Below are 15,652 nucleotides of genomic sequence, written 5' to 3' on the forward strand. Positions count from 1 at the left end.
CCACCATAGTCACTCATGCAGGGAGGCAACAGTCCTAAAATGTAGCATTGACCCAGAATCATCTGGAAGCTTTCTGATGGCTATCTCCAACACCTGATCAGTCCAAACCTGACCAGGCAATTTTGCATGCTAAAGTGCTTGTGAGATAGCCTTTCCTAGCCACACTGAAAATATTGCAAGGGTATGCTGCTGCCAAATGAAATGGGACAAGGGAAGAGATACAAAAGTATATATGTGAACACATACATACACACACACAAATACAACCCCAGGATTCACAGGCCTTGAAGTATGACCAAGATCTAGATAGATTTCCAACACATTTTTGGAGTTTATCCAAATGGTTTTGCTCATTTTAAAATGTCAGCTACAGGCTCAACTCAACCTGAAAGTCTTGTGGGCGACACTTTGGCTGATAACATAAGTGAACCAACACACACACAAAAAAAAAATAAATCTAAAAGATGTCTGTCAGTATTTAATTCTACTTTGATTTTGGTGACTGGAAAAACTCAAGTGAAAACTAGTGAGTAGTTATATTTTGAGGTAAAGTTACAGCTGTGTAATCCTGATCCTTTTGCTCTTTCTAACCCACTACTTTCTTTTTAACCTGTGGAAAAGAGAAAAAGCCACCACAGTTCAGTAACTCAATTGATTTTACTTACCTTAAAGTCATTATTGTATCTACCAAAGTTGACTCGGCCCATATTCTCTACCAAGATGTCCAGATTTGCTCCAGCCTTCCCAGTTATATTTATAGCAAGTGATTTGTCCCTTTCAAGGACACCTTGAGGAACCTATATGAATTACACCAAGAGGAAGAAAACAATAACCATCGAAAACAAACAAAACCCTGTTGTTATTTGTCTCTTCAACCTGAATGAAGAAAAGGAGGGGGAGAAAGGAAACAACTAGGCAACACTTGTCTAACCAACATCTCCATCCATAATTGAATTCAGCTAGTTCAATGAACTGTTGGAACCCCATTGTTTCTGATGTACCTGATTCACAAAAAGCAAGGTCTCAGATTTAGTCTAGTGATGAAAAAGATTTTGTCAATATCAGTGATTAAAAGAGGCTTCATCTTCCAATTAAGCTCACATCAATATTTAGCTTTATTTATTCCCATTCCCACAACAGAAGGAAACAATAGCTTGACCTGGACACAAAGGTGATGAGACAGGACAGGTCACAGAATACTTAAACAGGCTATCAAACTCCTCGAATTGATATTAACTCTCATTAAGCAGGAACAAAACCCTGCTTAAGGGAAGAAAGGTAAAGTTCACATCCTGTACAATGAACTTTTTTCTTTAACTTGTAGTCAGAAGCCAGTTTCATAAGGTAAGACATAGGCTCGGGCTTCCACTTTCTCCCACCCTCAACGGAAAAAAAAGAGAATAATAATAAAAAAATTAACAAAACAATAACCTATGGAAATACTGTAGAAAGCCACCAAGCATACAAATTACTAAGGTATGTCATGAACCTGCAAGTAAACCCTCTTTCTAGGTTTTTATTTTCACTGAAGTCATGAATCTCTATCAACATTGAAATATCTAAAAAAGAAAAACAATTACATTTTCCACAGAAATAACAAATAGTCCTATTTTCTGAAATAGGAATATGTACATGCAGTATGCATCAACTGTAAACTTCCTTACTTCCTTCATCTGATTAAATAAGATTACGTAATAAAGATGTTTTGGTAAGCCAGAGGAGAAAAAAAAAAAAAAAAGAGGCAGACTGTATCCATGAGTTGTGTGAAGGCCCCTCACAGCAGAAATGGATACCAGCAAACAATGTTTACCCCATCGACGGAGACATAGGCGCGGTCATGGACTCCGTTTGAAGGTGAAGACAGTTGTGTTGGCTCCGTACAGTTTTTTGGAAGCGTAGTTCTGTACAGGACAAACCCAAAATACTAAGAAAAGAAAAGAAAAAGAAAAAAAAAAAAGAAAAACCCCAAATTGATTAATGAACCAAGTCATTCCATAGCTTCAGTTCAGGTCATGAATTAGAAATATCCCACATAGCTGCCTACATGCTCAGATTCAAACATTAACTTTCATTCACTTCAGATAGCATCTATCACAGATACTGGCTTCAGATTAGAGTTCACTTTGACCTTTAAGTAATGGGTGTAAATTCCACAGAGTTTCCATTTTTAAATGTTTCAGCAGAACATTCACATAACTTTAAAAGATAAGGGTCTTACCTATGAAAGTGTTTCCTCAATAAAAACAAAGCAATTAATGACCGACAGTATTATTTCTTCATTAAAATCAATTAATAGATAGGAAAATTCCTTCATAATTGAGTTTATGTAACAAACTTGGAAGTTCACTTGTCACCCGGTGCCCATAAATTGGCATATTCATCAAGTCAATATTATCTATTTTAAAAACTATCCGATTTGCATCAGAAACATTTCAGAATATTTTTCACTAAGATCCCCACCAGGAAAGGAAAAGAAAGAAGTCACAGTCATTGGATTTCTTCCCATAACAAACTGAAACACAAATTAAGAACAAGTCAAAAAATGCACCATCTCTTTCACTCAGTAGCCACAAAACCATTTATCTTCAAGACCTGGATTAGAACATGACCCTGGCAGGAAGAAGTGAGAGTAAACCATTGCTATTATTATATTTGCATTACATTTCCAACAAGGTGCCCAGAAAAGAGCAGGAGGAAGGGAGGGAAAGAAAAAATTAAAAATATGCTAGGAGGCTCTGCTGGCTGCCCTCTTCTTTCAGGAGTTTTCCTAAGCAGAACACTGAGGTTGGAAAGGGCAGAGGACTAGAGAGAAAAGCCCACATTCAGCCACAATGTACTACCTACAGCTTCTCTTGCACCTCTATTACTGGCTTGGAGAGGAAAGATCTGAGCTTTGAACCCCTACTTGACTAATGCCATATCCCAGACATCTGCTGAACTGCTCCTCCCTCTTCTCCCTCCCCCAGCTACCACCACCATCACATTCTCTCCAAGTAGTTTATTTTAGCTGCAGGCAATTAGCACCCGTCCTCCAGTCTCTGCAAAATTTGGCACAGAAGTGCTCAAGGCACCATGTATCCTTCATGGAAAGACAGTCCCTCAGCAGCAAGGGAAAGATCTTTGTGAGAGAAGACATGGAAAGTCACCAAAATAGACAGGGAACATGCAGAGACTGACAGAGCAGGAACATAGGGGAGAGAGGCAGTCAGCAGAAACCACAGGAAAACACGGAGAAATGGATTTTTCCTGTATCAACCAGTGGGGTGAATGACCTCAATAGTGTGTTGCAACAACTCCAAGAGGTTGTTCCCAAAGGTTTCTTTGGCCTCACCACACATATGCAGTAAAAGAAAAAGACTACAAAGAAGTAGGAAGCCCATGGAAGTGTCAAATAGATTGCATTCCCCAATCTCCAGGCTCCCTGACTTATATGGGACAGCAGCATCCCAGCCTCTGTGCTCACTCTGTTAGCAGGTGGGGAGAGGCAAAGAAAAAACAGGATAAGGAAAATTAATAGTGAAGAAAAAGATGGATTAAAAAAGTCTTTTAAGAGCCTGAAAATCAATGCTCCACAGAGGAGAGAGATAAAGGTGAAAGCCTGGACAGCATATATATCTACATTCATGGAAAGAGGAAAACCTCAGGTGCAAAACAGGAGTACTGCAGAATATGGAAAGGTCTCCAAGGCAAAAATTCCAGATACCTTTATAATACCATTACTTCTGTGCCGAGATAAGGTGTAAGACACTGGACATAAGAAGAGTAATACCACAGAGGGTTTTTTAAATAAACTTTACAAAATTACAGCAAAGTGCCTACTGAAGGAATCCTCACCTGCTTTAGCTGAACAAAGGTTAATGGGTAAGTGCTTTTCATTGGTCCCGCAGCTGACAGCCTGTTAAGAACCTCTACCACAGTGCCCACCTGCAGCACAAAACAAGCAGATATATGAAGGTCAGTAAATTTCAATCGAAATATAACAGTTTGCATATCCAGACACTTAGCCAGCTAGCTGCATCTGTCCAGAAAGCAAAGAAATCTTAAGCCCTTACATCATTCTTCGACACATTAATAATACAAGTACAGTACAGAGAACTGATGAAACCTGAAACATGCTACAAGTGGAGCAATGTTTTAAAAATCCAGATGTGCTTAATTTGCAATGCATTCATAAAAGTAAAAGTGATCCTTTATTATTTAATGAGAAGTAACCCAGGAATTTCTCACAAAAGTTCTATAAACAAACACAACTGCTCCGAACAACTAATATAAAACAACTCTATTATCTAAGTTTTGCTCAATTATACTTGCAATCAAGCTAGGGAAAATGCCACTCAGTGAGTTAACCTGTCATCATTCTGAGCTACGTAGGGATACAGTTTGGTTCCATCAAGAGTTATCCAAGATGAACTGACCTTATTTACACAGAACTGCCCAGATTGGAAAAGACCTTTAAGATCATCGAGTCCAATCATTAACCCCACACTGACAAGTCCCTGACTAACCCATGTCCCTCAGCACTATGTCTACACGACTCTTCAATCCCTCCAGGGATGGGGACTCCACCACTGCCCTGGGCAACCCCTTCCAATGCCTGAGAACCCTTTCAGCAAAGAAATTCTTCCTCAGATCCAATCTAAACTGCCCTTGGTGCAACTTGATGCCATTTCCTCTTGTTCTGTCAAGATAATTTCTGATATCATCACCATTTCTTATATCATCTTCTTACATCATTTCATATAATTTAGCCTCAAATTATTCTAGAAACCCTAAGGCTGTAATTCAGTGTCACATAAGTAGCTGGACTGATTTTAGAGAGACTGAGAGCAAGGTTCAGGCTAATTACACACAGAAGTACCTTGCTGAATAAGGACTTACATGTGTACCATTAAATTGTCTTTCGTTGCCATCTGCAATTTCCTTTTGCAATTCCAGAGTTTCCTACTCATCTACAGTTCTTTTGAAGTCCACTATCAATTTTATGTTAGTCAAGATGCACAATACGCCTAGTGTCTTATAAGCTCAAAAAATCAATTGCATTCATATTTTTCATGCAAGATGTCAGTCTGTTTCACCAGAAGCACTGACACTGTTCTGTGGTAATAACACATCAGAAATTCAAAATATTTCTCAAATGCAGATTTACTTTCAAATGCTTGAGAAAAAAACAGTAAAAAAAATTAGGCATTTAAAATCATGTAAGCCTGTATACTATAAGAGCATTTCAGCAATGCTCTACTTCAATAACAGAAGTACTGAATTTTTCCAGAGCATACATGAAACTCAACAGTGCTGAAATATTAAATTATATATTAAAATGCACATCATTGTGCAAAATCCTGTATGTGACAGAAATCAGCATGAATCACCTACGTGCATACAATTATTTCTTCAGGATAGTACTGGTTTTGCTGGGATAGAGTTAAATTTCTTCATAGTAGCCAGTACGGGGCTATGTTTTGGATCTGTGCTGGAAACAGCATTGATAACACAGGGATGTTTCAGTTATTGCTGAGCAGAGCTTACACAGAGTCAAGGCCTTTTCTGCTCCTCACACCACCCCACCAGTGAGGAGAGGCTGGGGGTGCACAAGGAGTTGGGAGGGGACACAGTGGGACAGCTGACCCCAAGTGACCAAAGAGATGGTCACCACACCACATGACATCATGCTCAGCATAGAAGGCTGGAGGAAAAAGGAGGGACACAACCACACACATTCAGAGTGATGGCATCTGTCTTGCCAAGTAACCGTTACACATGATGGAGCCCTGCTTTGCTGGGGATGGCTGAACAGCTGCCTGCTGATGGGAAGTAGTAAATGAACTCCTTGTTTTTGCTTTACTTGTGCACACAGTTTTTGCTTTAGCTATTAAACTGTATTTATCTCAACCCACAAGTTTTTGTACATCTACCTTTCCAATTCTCTCTTCCATTGCAGTGGTGGAGAGTGGGCAAACAGCTGCATGGGGCTTAGGTGTCTATTGGGGTCAACCCACAACAAGTGTGTAGACATAGATCTAAATGGAAATGAGCTTATCTCAACTCTTTAGCTAGGAACAAGAAAGTAAAAAGGAGGCCATAAGTACACAAAGGGTAATGCCATCACCACCTGGAGGTCAGGTCACCCTCACTAGCCCACAGGTAAGCATGTTCACCCTAGCAAGAAGGCCATCAGTCAATGATGACTTGCAAAATTTTGATGAAAGTAGTTTGCTCTTATGTTCTCAGTTTAAGCATTGTACCTAAAATAACCAATCAGCTTCTGTAGAGTAAAATTCCACAAATGCTCTGGACTGTGTACGTGCTCCATTCCTTATCTTGGGCTTCTCCAAGGGAGCCAGTAATGTTAGAGCAGCGTGCAGGACTTGGCAGGCCACAGGAAAGACTGAACTGTCGGGTCTTGTACAACAGCTGTGAAGCAAGGGATGAGTGTCTTTGCACAGACACTGACCAAGGTGACTTATAGAACTAAGCCACAATCCTATGGGCATTAATAATCTTGGCCCCAGGTGGACAATGAAATTAGAAACGAACGTAAGCGGTATTAAGACGCACAAGGTCACTTGAATGAGCTACTAACTGGCAATAAGGGCTGCTTTGTGCCCTGCTTAACTGAGTATCTGCAGCTGCTACATGTGCCTGGTTGACTCTTTTTTAAGTTCCTGCTACCAAGTGGACTTCTGTTCTGAATACAGATCGACCACATATGACTCACTCACGGACTGGGCTGGTAGAAGCTTGTTTCTTTGAAACTTCAATGGATTATTTTGTTCAGCTTTTCACTCTGGAGTGGTGCATACAAAAAAAAAAAAAACCCAAATCAAAATCTACTCTTGCTGCAAGTTCCTGTTGACTGCTACTTAGTGGACAATTGGCATCACAACAGAAACTTAACTGGAAATTTAAAAATTACAAACACTGTAAAGAATTTTTAAAAAATTCAACTTGTAAAACAACAGATGACTACTAATAAAAAATAGAATTTTTTTTTTATCCTCCAGAGCAAGGTCTTGAAAACCAAAGTGTAAGATCAAGCATGAGAAAGAGAAACAGAATAGCTCCAACATGAATGATATCAACTGCTGGCAGCATCCTGCTTGCTTAATCCCTTTCTACCCTCAACTCACATCGGCATTTCCTGCTACTTGCTATTGCTTGATCTCTCCACATCCCAGAATTCAGTACAACTCCAGAACCTCAGAGTCTGCAGGCTGCAGTGCTGAGGCAGGCGTCTCCTCGTGACCAAGCGCTCCTCGAGGCCCTCTAAGTGGTGACTAGAAACTACCACCTGCTCACAAGGCTGCACAGCCACGCAGACACACTGCAGGCACTAAGACTCATTTATTTCCCTCTGGAAAGGATGCTCCCCGCATTCTGCATCTTAAACACCTAAACCTTGTCATCCTGCTCACATTTCCTGAGCCCATCTACTGCTGTTCTGACTTTGCCTGCCCTCATTCCTCATCTTCAACACTTCTCTTTTGCACCTATGCAATAAGACTTTTTTCCCTCCTCATCACTTGCTTTCCTGTCTTCTGCTCTTCTGCTGTAGCAATATCAGCATCCCCAGCACCTTTTAATAAATTACCTTTTTGCCCCCACCCAGAATTATTTAAAATAATTCAATAGCTCAAAATGAACAACTGTCTGATCAGGGAAAAGTGGAGAGGATTTTTTTGTGTGGTTTTTTTTTTTCTTTCCTTTTTTAATTCTTTTCCCTCCCCAACTAGTTCCCCAATTACTTTCATCTGGGGTAACCTATTTGCAAACCTCCAAAAAACAGTAAATACAAAAAGCAGCACTGCTAAGGTAAAGATCTCTTTTCCTCAAGCTTCGGTTCGGAGTAGCTGATCAGGTACTTATGGACTGAATTGTCACAGGGCCTCTTGAAGAAAGAAAAAAAATAGAGAGTAGCCTGCTCTGGTTACATGTACCTCTGTAGAGTACACTGTATGACTCCTGAAAATATCCTGGAGTCTCCTTTCCCTCTTCCTTTCTGCAAAAGCATCAAGGGAGCTGGTTCACTGCAGTAGATTCAATGCTCTGCATAGCAGACTGACTGCTGGACCTCAAGTGCACAATGAAGCTTCACATAGTACCTGTTTTAGCACTGCCACTGCAAGTAATACAGCTGGGAAGTTTACTGTTAGCAAAACTAAGTCTTATAATTTAGAATATTCCCTCTCTGATAGTCACCCAAATACATTCAGGCTTCTCCATACAACAAGGTGCACTGGACCTAGTCCCAGCATGGGCTAGAACGCATGACGGAGTTGGGAGGACAGCTTTGGCTGGGACACTACAAACCCTGTGTGATTTGAAACTCATCTTGTGTTGCAGGGTAACCAAGCAGAGAAGTAAACTGTTGCTGAAGTTAAGCAGTGGATTGACAGAGCAAAAAGTAGCCTTCTTCCCAGAAAACAATTCTAGAGGCTTTCAGTGCAGATGGCAGTACATATACAGGCAATGACAAGAACCTCACACCTGGCAGTTTAGATATGCCATCTGGATTCCTGAAACTGGTGGGTGGAGAGTAAAACATCTCTCAAAAAAGCAGGGAGCGTATAAGGTCAGAAGGTGCAGGAATAGGGCTTCCAGTGAGATGGTCAGGTCAAAGCTGTGATATCTGAGCAAGTTCAGTCATCTGACTCCTCCTTTGTAAGACAGGCATCTGTGTGAGGCACCCTGCAGCATTTATTTCTTGAAGATATGAAAGAGAAAGTTCATTGTTCTAGCAAAATTGGGCAGCCCTGTCTGAGAGCCATGAACCTTGAGAAGATGGGAGAGTCAAAATCTGATTGCTAGGCTCCCAAATGCTGACAACCTATGATAGCAGTAGACATAGTGGGTGTACTGATAACTGTATATGATTAGTCACTACCAAATACAAACCAGTTCAGTGAAACCTCAACATGGCAACTCCACCCTAAAAGGTCTGAAGATACTCAAAGGTTCTTGAAAATTACATACATCTGTTTCAACTTCACTGGTGAATCACTTTTATACGAAAAGTATTTCTGCCCACCACTTGAGTGGGATGACTTGAAAACCCCATCAAGGCCTTATCACTACCAAATTTTGCAACACTTCAGCTGCAGCGCATGAGATCAGATATATTGCTGATTGGAAAGGTGGCTGCCAAATTAAAAGTACAAACTATAACATCAAAGCATTATGAATTACAGCATCCAGTATACCAACTGCTGTAATCCTCCACCTCAAAACAACTTCTCTGTGCCCAGCAGAAGGAATATAGTCAAACCTGTTGTCTCTTCCATCCTCCCTTAAACCATCCTCTGCACTCACCGCAGGAATCCAGTTCTCGACCACATCTCACAGAAAATTGTCACTGGTCCTGAAATGATGGTGCTATGGACAAAGCCAAGCTACTGGTGTGCTGACCGGTTATACCACTGTTGTCAGACAGCACATAGCAAGGTTAGGTTCTGCATGCTTCTCCCTCACCATGAAACTAATTTCATGCTTTAAAAAAGCTCCTGTAACATCCACTCTTCCTATCTGTTCTTTCATTTACTGAACACAGTCCTGTCTGCAAGTTACAGAGAAAAAACTTCTGCAGACCAGATACCCATGTGATTAAGCATTTTAAGCCTACATTTTAATACACAAGCACAAATGACCATCCTTGTGAAGACTTAATCTGCACATTGGGAGACTTCCGAGTGCTTACTTTGGCAGCTCCTAGGCTTTTTTAAAAATAAAATTGGTGAAAGGACATTTTTCTTAAGAGATTTTACTTTGATTTCAACTTGAAAGTTTTAGCACAAGGCATGATTTGCTGGGCTTACACATGGTATATATCCAATATATACTAATTTGCTTTCTCTCATCAGGTACTGATTTTCACAAACCTTGTAAGAAACATTTCAATAAATTTGAAAAAGTCTTATTGATAAACATTCCATATTCAAAATTTAAACACCTAGAAGTATTTAAGAGATATGTATATCCTACCTGCTGCTTCCACTTCAGAGGCTGACCAGCCTTTTTTGTAAAAACACTCTTTGCTCATAGCTCTCATGCTGCATTCCCCCAGGTACATTACTCATACATGAGTTATCTTGGACAATTATGATTCTGTTGTGCTAATAATATATTAATTTCAGCTCGGTAAAACTTCAGGCATATGCTGCATATTGTAAAAATTATCTTTTTATATCCAGACAGCATACAATTTCTCATTTTCTACTATGGGCATGATTCTTAACTCCCAAGATTCTGCTCCCTCTTTCCTGAGGAAAGTTTGCTTTCGAGGTTTTCCTCTTTATTTTGTATGGCATCTAGAGACTGCCATGACACCGTCATCAACATTTTCTGCAAAAAGCAAACATAAAGCATTACAGGAAGATACACAGCACATTACAGATGTTAATTTACCTTCTGCAAGCGAACCTTCCCATATGCAAATTTGGGTGTTGTCGGAGGGATAAGACCTTCTGGTAACTGCTTATACTAGAAAGGAAGAAAAAAAAAAAAAACAACAAACCACACAAAACTTAAACACAAACATGCTTTAACTGAATTCTCACTTTCCATTTCACAACTTACAAAAGTAGAACTTTGGCTAAAGCTAGATAATCTCACTGTGCTAAAGGATCACTCTAGTCTAAGGTGGAGGGGTTTTAAAAACAATAAATCTGACTTGATCACCTATGGTAAACAATTTTTAATAACTATTCAACTTGAAGTAATGGTAAAAAGCAGAGGGAACAAATGAGCTGCCAAAGAATCACAGTGCCCTTGGAGCCCTCCTGTGGCTACAGCTTGTGTTACCATCTTCTACAACCCTCCTGCAGTCACCTCCCCAGTCCATGGGAGTTTGGGTTGACCTTTCCAAGTCTGTAGGGCAGTATTTCCACCTGACCCTTCCTTAGCAACACTTCCATATGGGAATTATTAGCCTCTTGTGCCTTTCCTTTCAGTGTTACTATACTCCACCACCATCATCCTTTACTGCCTGAGCTGGTTTCTTCGAGAAGCAGGTCTTGAGACCACAGCCTCCTCCACAGATCCATGAACCCATCATTAGGTCCCATCACTAGCTTCCCTCTGGTCCTGGTCTAGACAACTGCCCAATCATAGGGAAACATGACACGCAAACACTCTGACTGCTGGGCTATATCTGTTTACTTCTTGCCCTCTATCTCTAGGAGGAACCACCTGAGATCAGCAGAGAGAATGGGTGAAGGATGTCCACCACTTTCTTGGACACCTTTGAGGAGTGGCAAGTCTAGACAGTGGCTCTCTGCCCCATACCCTTGCCTCCTCCTTTCCAAGCCTACACCCTTCACTTCTCCTTGCCAGCTTCCCCTTTTCCCGTTCCTGCCATTACTTGTCTCATGTAATGTCCACTCTTCCTATCTGTTCTTTCATTTACTGAATGCAGCCCTGTCTGCAAGTTACAGAGAAATAACTTCTGCAGACCAGATACCCCTGTGATTAAGCATTTTAAACCTACATTTTAATACACAAGCACAAATGACCATCCTTGTGAAGGATCTTAATCTGCACATTGGGTGACTTCTGAGAGCTTACTTTGGCAGCTCCTAGGCTTTTTTAAAAATAAAATTGGTGAAAGGACATTTTTCTTAAGAGATTTTACTTTGATTTCAACTTGAAAGTTTTAGCACAAGGCATGATTTGCTGGGCTTACACATGGCATAAAACTCATGCTCAAAAGCTTGCCTCTGCACCAAGACAAGGGTTTTTTTGTTTTGTTTAATTGGTCTGTTTATTTATTTATTTTTAAACACACCACAGCAGTATAATTCCCAAAGTCCTCCTGTCAAATCTCAACTATGGACTGATGAAAGGCTGATTTATATTTCTGGTAACAAGTTTATTTCTTCCTCTCTGTATTTGAAAATAATCAAGATATTCAGGCTTAAAGAAAAGAAAAATACATTCATTCAAGAGAAGTTTTAAAAATTGGAAATTTCAGCCCAAATACTAAAAATTAGAGAATGCTATCAGCAATTGAAAGAAGCTGTAGGCTGAAACCGTTCTTCTTTATTAAATTTATGAACTGAAGGAAACAGTAAAGGAAGACTATAACGTGTCAGCCTTGTAGCACAGCTAACAAGTTGAATGCAGTCATTAGTTACAGGCAACTTAATTTTCTTCCATCAGCTCCACCTTAAATGGCAACTGAGCAGATAGATTGTTATGGGTTTAGAACCCACAGCAGAGACAGGAAAACTTCACTGAGATCCTATGGATATGGAAGGTAAGAGATAAACAAACCACACCAAAAAAAGCCATACCATGACCCAACACACCTTAGGTTATAATGAACACTTCAGATCTTATCAAAGCTATCTCAGTGCTAGAACACTACTTACATTTCAGATAGGGATCTTGCCTTGAAAAAAACAACTCAAAAACAGGAAGTTTGGGAATTTCTCTGGTGAGAAAAGCTCTATCAAGACACAATGTTCCTCTTGAAAGGCCATCAAAATTATCCCATCAATGGAAAGCTTAGGGACAATGGAAAAATTGAAGAAAATGATCCACAGCAGGTCTTCCACAGGTACAGAGACAAAGATGTGCTCAACCCTAGAGAAAGTGTAATACACTTTTCGGAGATCTACTCCCACCAAAAAAATGTTTTATAGTGAATAGGAACGTTGCTGGCATGCAACAGGACACTGAGCACAAGCCTGAGCCGTGGGATTCCCATGGTGAATGACCTGAATGGCCGCCAATGCAAGGCTATTCCAAATCCAGATACAGGCTCAATGTTTCATTTCAGTCTCCAGCGTGTAGAGATACACAAGGCAAAGCTGGTCCCACCCACTAGCTACAGTCTGGGGCACCACAGAGATGTGTTCCAAGATGTGTTCATTTGGATAAGCACACTCCTTCTCACAGAGGCCCAAACCACAACATGAAGCTTGGGATACACACTGCAGCCAAGTACTTTGGCTGTCTGTACCAGGCTGACATCAATGATGAACCTGAGCTGACTGTATGGCTGATAGATGCTGCAGGGGAAAAGCTCTGTTCACTCTACCTCCATCTCTGCTCCCAGCCAAACCCTTCCTGCCTCCCTCTGCTCCCCTTGGGCCAGCACTGGCTCTCATCTGACTGAGCCAGCCAATTCAGCTTACTGACCTTGAGTTGAAAGAAAAACACAGCAAAAAAGCAGAGCTGAATCATTTCAGTGTCAGACCTACACCTGTAACCTCAACTCTGAAAGGAAGGAGTGAGCCATCAGGACACAAGGATAGTCTGAGAGGTGGTGCAAGATCTCTCCCCTTTTGAAACAACAAGCAGTTAGGTTGGCCTACTCTTGTTCTACTTCACATCCCTTACTTGCAGAAAATGGTAATTTCAGAAGTAACTTATAGCAACACAAGAGCAAGAGAGTTTGCAGTACACCATGTTTCAAAGAACCATTCTAAACATGTCCTAAGGACACTCACCATACCGATGACTTCCCTCAAGGCAAAATATTTTTCTGTCAGATCCCCCGCTTCACTCAGTGGAGCATCATAGTCATAACTAGTGGGTTGTGGCAAATAGGGCATATTAGCACCTAAAGGAGGGGGAGAAAAAGCAAAAAAAGGCGATAGAAACAGAAAGAGTTGGGGTTTCTTTCCAAAGGTATCAACTTTCAGATTTCTTTCCAATCACAGCCAGACTCTGCTACATTTTCAGATTCAAGGTAGGCCTTGGGATTTGGCACAGAGAAACTATTCCTGATGGAGGACAATGTTCTCCTGAGCTGGCACTGTTCTGTTATACAATCTTCAGAAATATTTTGGAGAGAAATAAAGTTATCCATGTTTCAACTGTTGCACGGGACTGTGAAACAGCAGTAGCCTTTGCAAAGATAAATACCATGTGGGTTTAGAACGACATGCTGGCAGCAGACAGAACAGCAACTGCAGTCATCTTCCGCCATGTGAAAGCATGCATAGTTTATTCTTTCACAGAATACTTTACTACCTAACTCATAAACAGCTCCCCCTACATCATTAGTATAATTTAAATAATTTCTTACCATTCCAATAGGCAAAGTTAGTCCCACCTATAAACATGTACCTAAAAAGGAAAAAAGCCATCCACTTAAATCAGGTTTTGCTGAATTGGGGAAAAAAAAAAAATCCCCCCCCAAATGAACCTCTATTGAACACACACTTACAGGTTAACGTTAGCACCAAGTGCCAGGATTTCATCAAATGTTTTAGCTAGAGATTGTATGGGCACAACAGAATGACGGTGCCCCCAGTGATCCAACCATCCAGTATAAAACTCAGAATTAACCTGAAAGGAGGAAGGGCAAAAGAGGAAGGGAAAACATGAAGAGGGAACAAGAACAGAATGCAATGTGATTTAAGGTTACTAACTGTAAGAGGGAAGGAAAAAGGCACCTTGACTCATTTGAGCCATTTTTAAAGTACTATAAATACAGCAAAGTATACACTCAGTCAGTCCTTTTCAGGAGATTACTGGTCAAAGAAATTAAGGGATTGTTTCAATAACTTTATAGGGATACTTTGAAAATAATTGCTTAAGTACCAAAGAGCATGGATTTCCTTGGAACCTGTCAACATGAACAGGTTTCAGATGCTTGGCATTCAAATAAATGATGAAACCAATACAATCTTTGCAGAATACCACACATAGACCAGATGTAATGAAAAATAAATCTTTCAAAAACTCAAGTTACATTCTAAACAATTTCATGGCATAGAGATAATCTTGTAACCTCAACGGGCCTTCTCCTTTTGTCAAAATGCCTTCCAGTGATCTCAGATCCCATTATAGCTTGTGTAAAACCTCTAGGGTAACTGAAAACAGGAAGCAACTTCTAACCTGCCCTTTTAATTTTGCTTTTAACTTCCACCCACACATGTACCTCACTAACTCATCTAATCATACTTACTGTTTCCGCTGCTTTGTAAATATGTGTCTTAGCAAGAAAAAATACTGAAACAAAATCAATACCTTTTGAGACTAAAATAACATTTGCACAACAGCAGTTACTGTGGATTTGACAAACACACAGAAGCTCTTCTGTTCAGTTTTTCTGACTGACTTGGAAATGATGTCTTCATAAACATGTCCCTAAAACTGTCCAACACACTGTTGTCAACTCCCCTCGTATTAACCACTGCAAGATTAGGAATAATATAAGAAATTTATGTGAAAAGACATACCAAAGGGCCCGTAGGTTCACTGCTCCTTTGAGCTAAGAATGCTGCTGTGACATTGCCACCTACAAGCAGATAGAAATAAAACTGAGTTGCTACACCCATTACTTTTTAAAGTTATTTAAAGTACACACATACATGGATGCCTTTGCTTTTCAGATACATCTTCTGAAAACGCAGTTTTTCTCAGGAACAATATCCTGGCACCAAAGAAGTCCAAGATGTGTCAGAACTGCTATTTGGTCATTGGAAAGTATTGGCCTGGGGTTGTGGTACCAAGACCATAGGGAAGAACAGAAGCCAGGCAACCTCCAAAGAGGAGTTTCACTTCTGATTACTCCTAGATGCTCAAGCCATAGGGACTAGAAATAACTACTCCCACAAGCAGCTCACCATCTCATAAATGATACACATAAAGGAGTTCACAGTTTCAATCTACTTGGAAGAAAACAGATTCCTGCTAAACACACATC

At 40.3% G+C, this 15,652-nt stretch overlaps 1 protein-coding gene across 1 annotated transcript in view; it reads right to left on the bottom strand.

Moving 5' to 3' along the window:
• Positions 1-15,652, bottom strand: part of LOC104531167 (beta-galactosidase) — a 38,408-nt gene that overhangs the window by 9,055 nt on the left and 13,701 nt on the right. The window contains exons 7-14 of the mRNA XM_010175972.1: positions 15,186-15,244; positions 14,168-14,289; positions 14,027-14,067; positions 13,446-13,558; positions 10,399-10,473; positions 3,835-3,924; positions 1,811-1,924; positions 666-797 (exon numbers count right to left, since the gene is read on the bottom strand). Coding sequence (XP_010174274.1) covers positions 666-797; positions 1,811-1,924; positions 3,835-3,924; positions 10,399-10,473; positions 13,446-13,558; positions 14,027-14,067; positions 14,168-14,289; positions 15,186-15,244 — 746 coding nt within the window. The remainder of the gene's footprint in view (positions 1-665; positions 798-1,810; positions 1,925-3,834; positions 3,925-10,398; positions 10,474-13,445; positions 13,559-14,026; positions 14,068-14,167; positions 14,290-15,185; positions 15,245-15,652) is intronic.

The sequence above is a fragment of the Antrostomus carolinensis genome, unplaced genomic scaffold, assembly GCF_000700745.2.
Source record: "Antrostomus carolinensis isolate BGI_N321 unplaced genomic scaffold, ASM70074v2 scaffold28909, whole genome shotgun sequence".
NCBI lineage: Eukaryota > Metazoa > Chordata > Aves > Caprimulgiformes > Caprimulgidae > Antrostomus > Antrostomus carolinensis.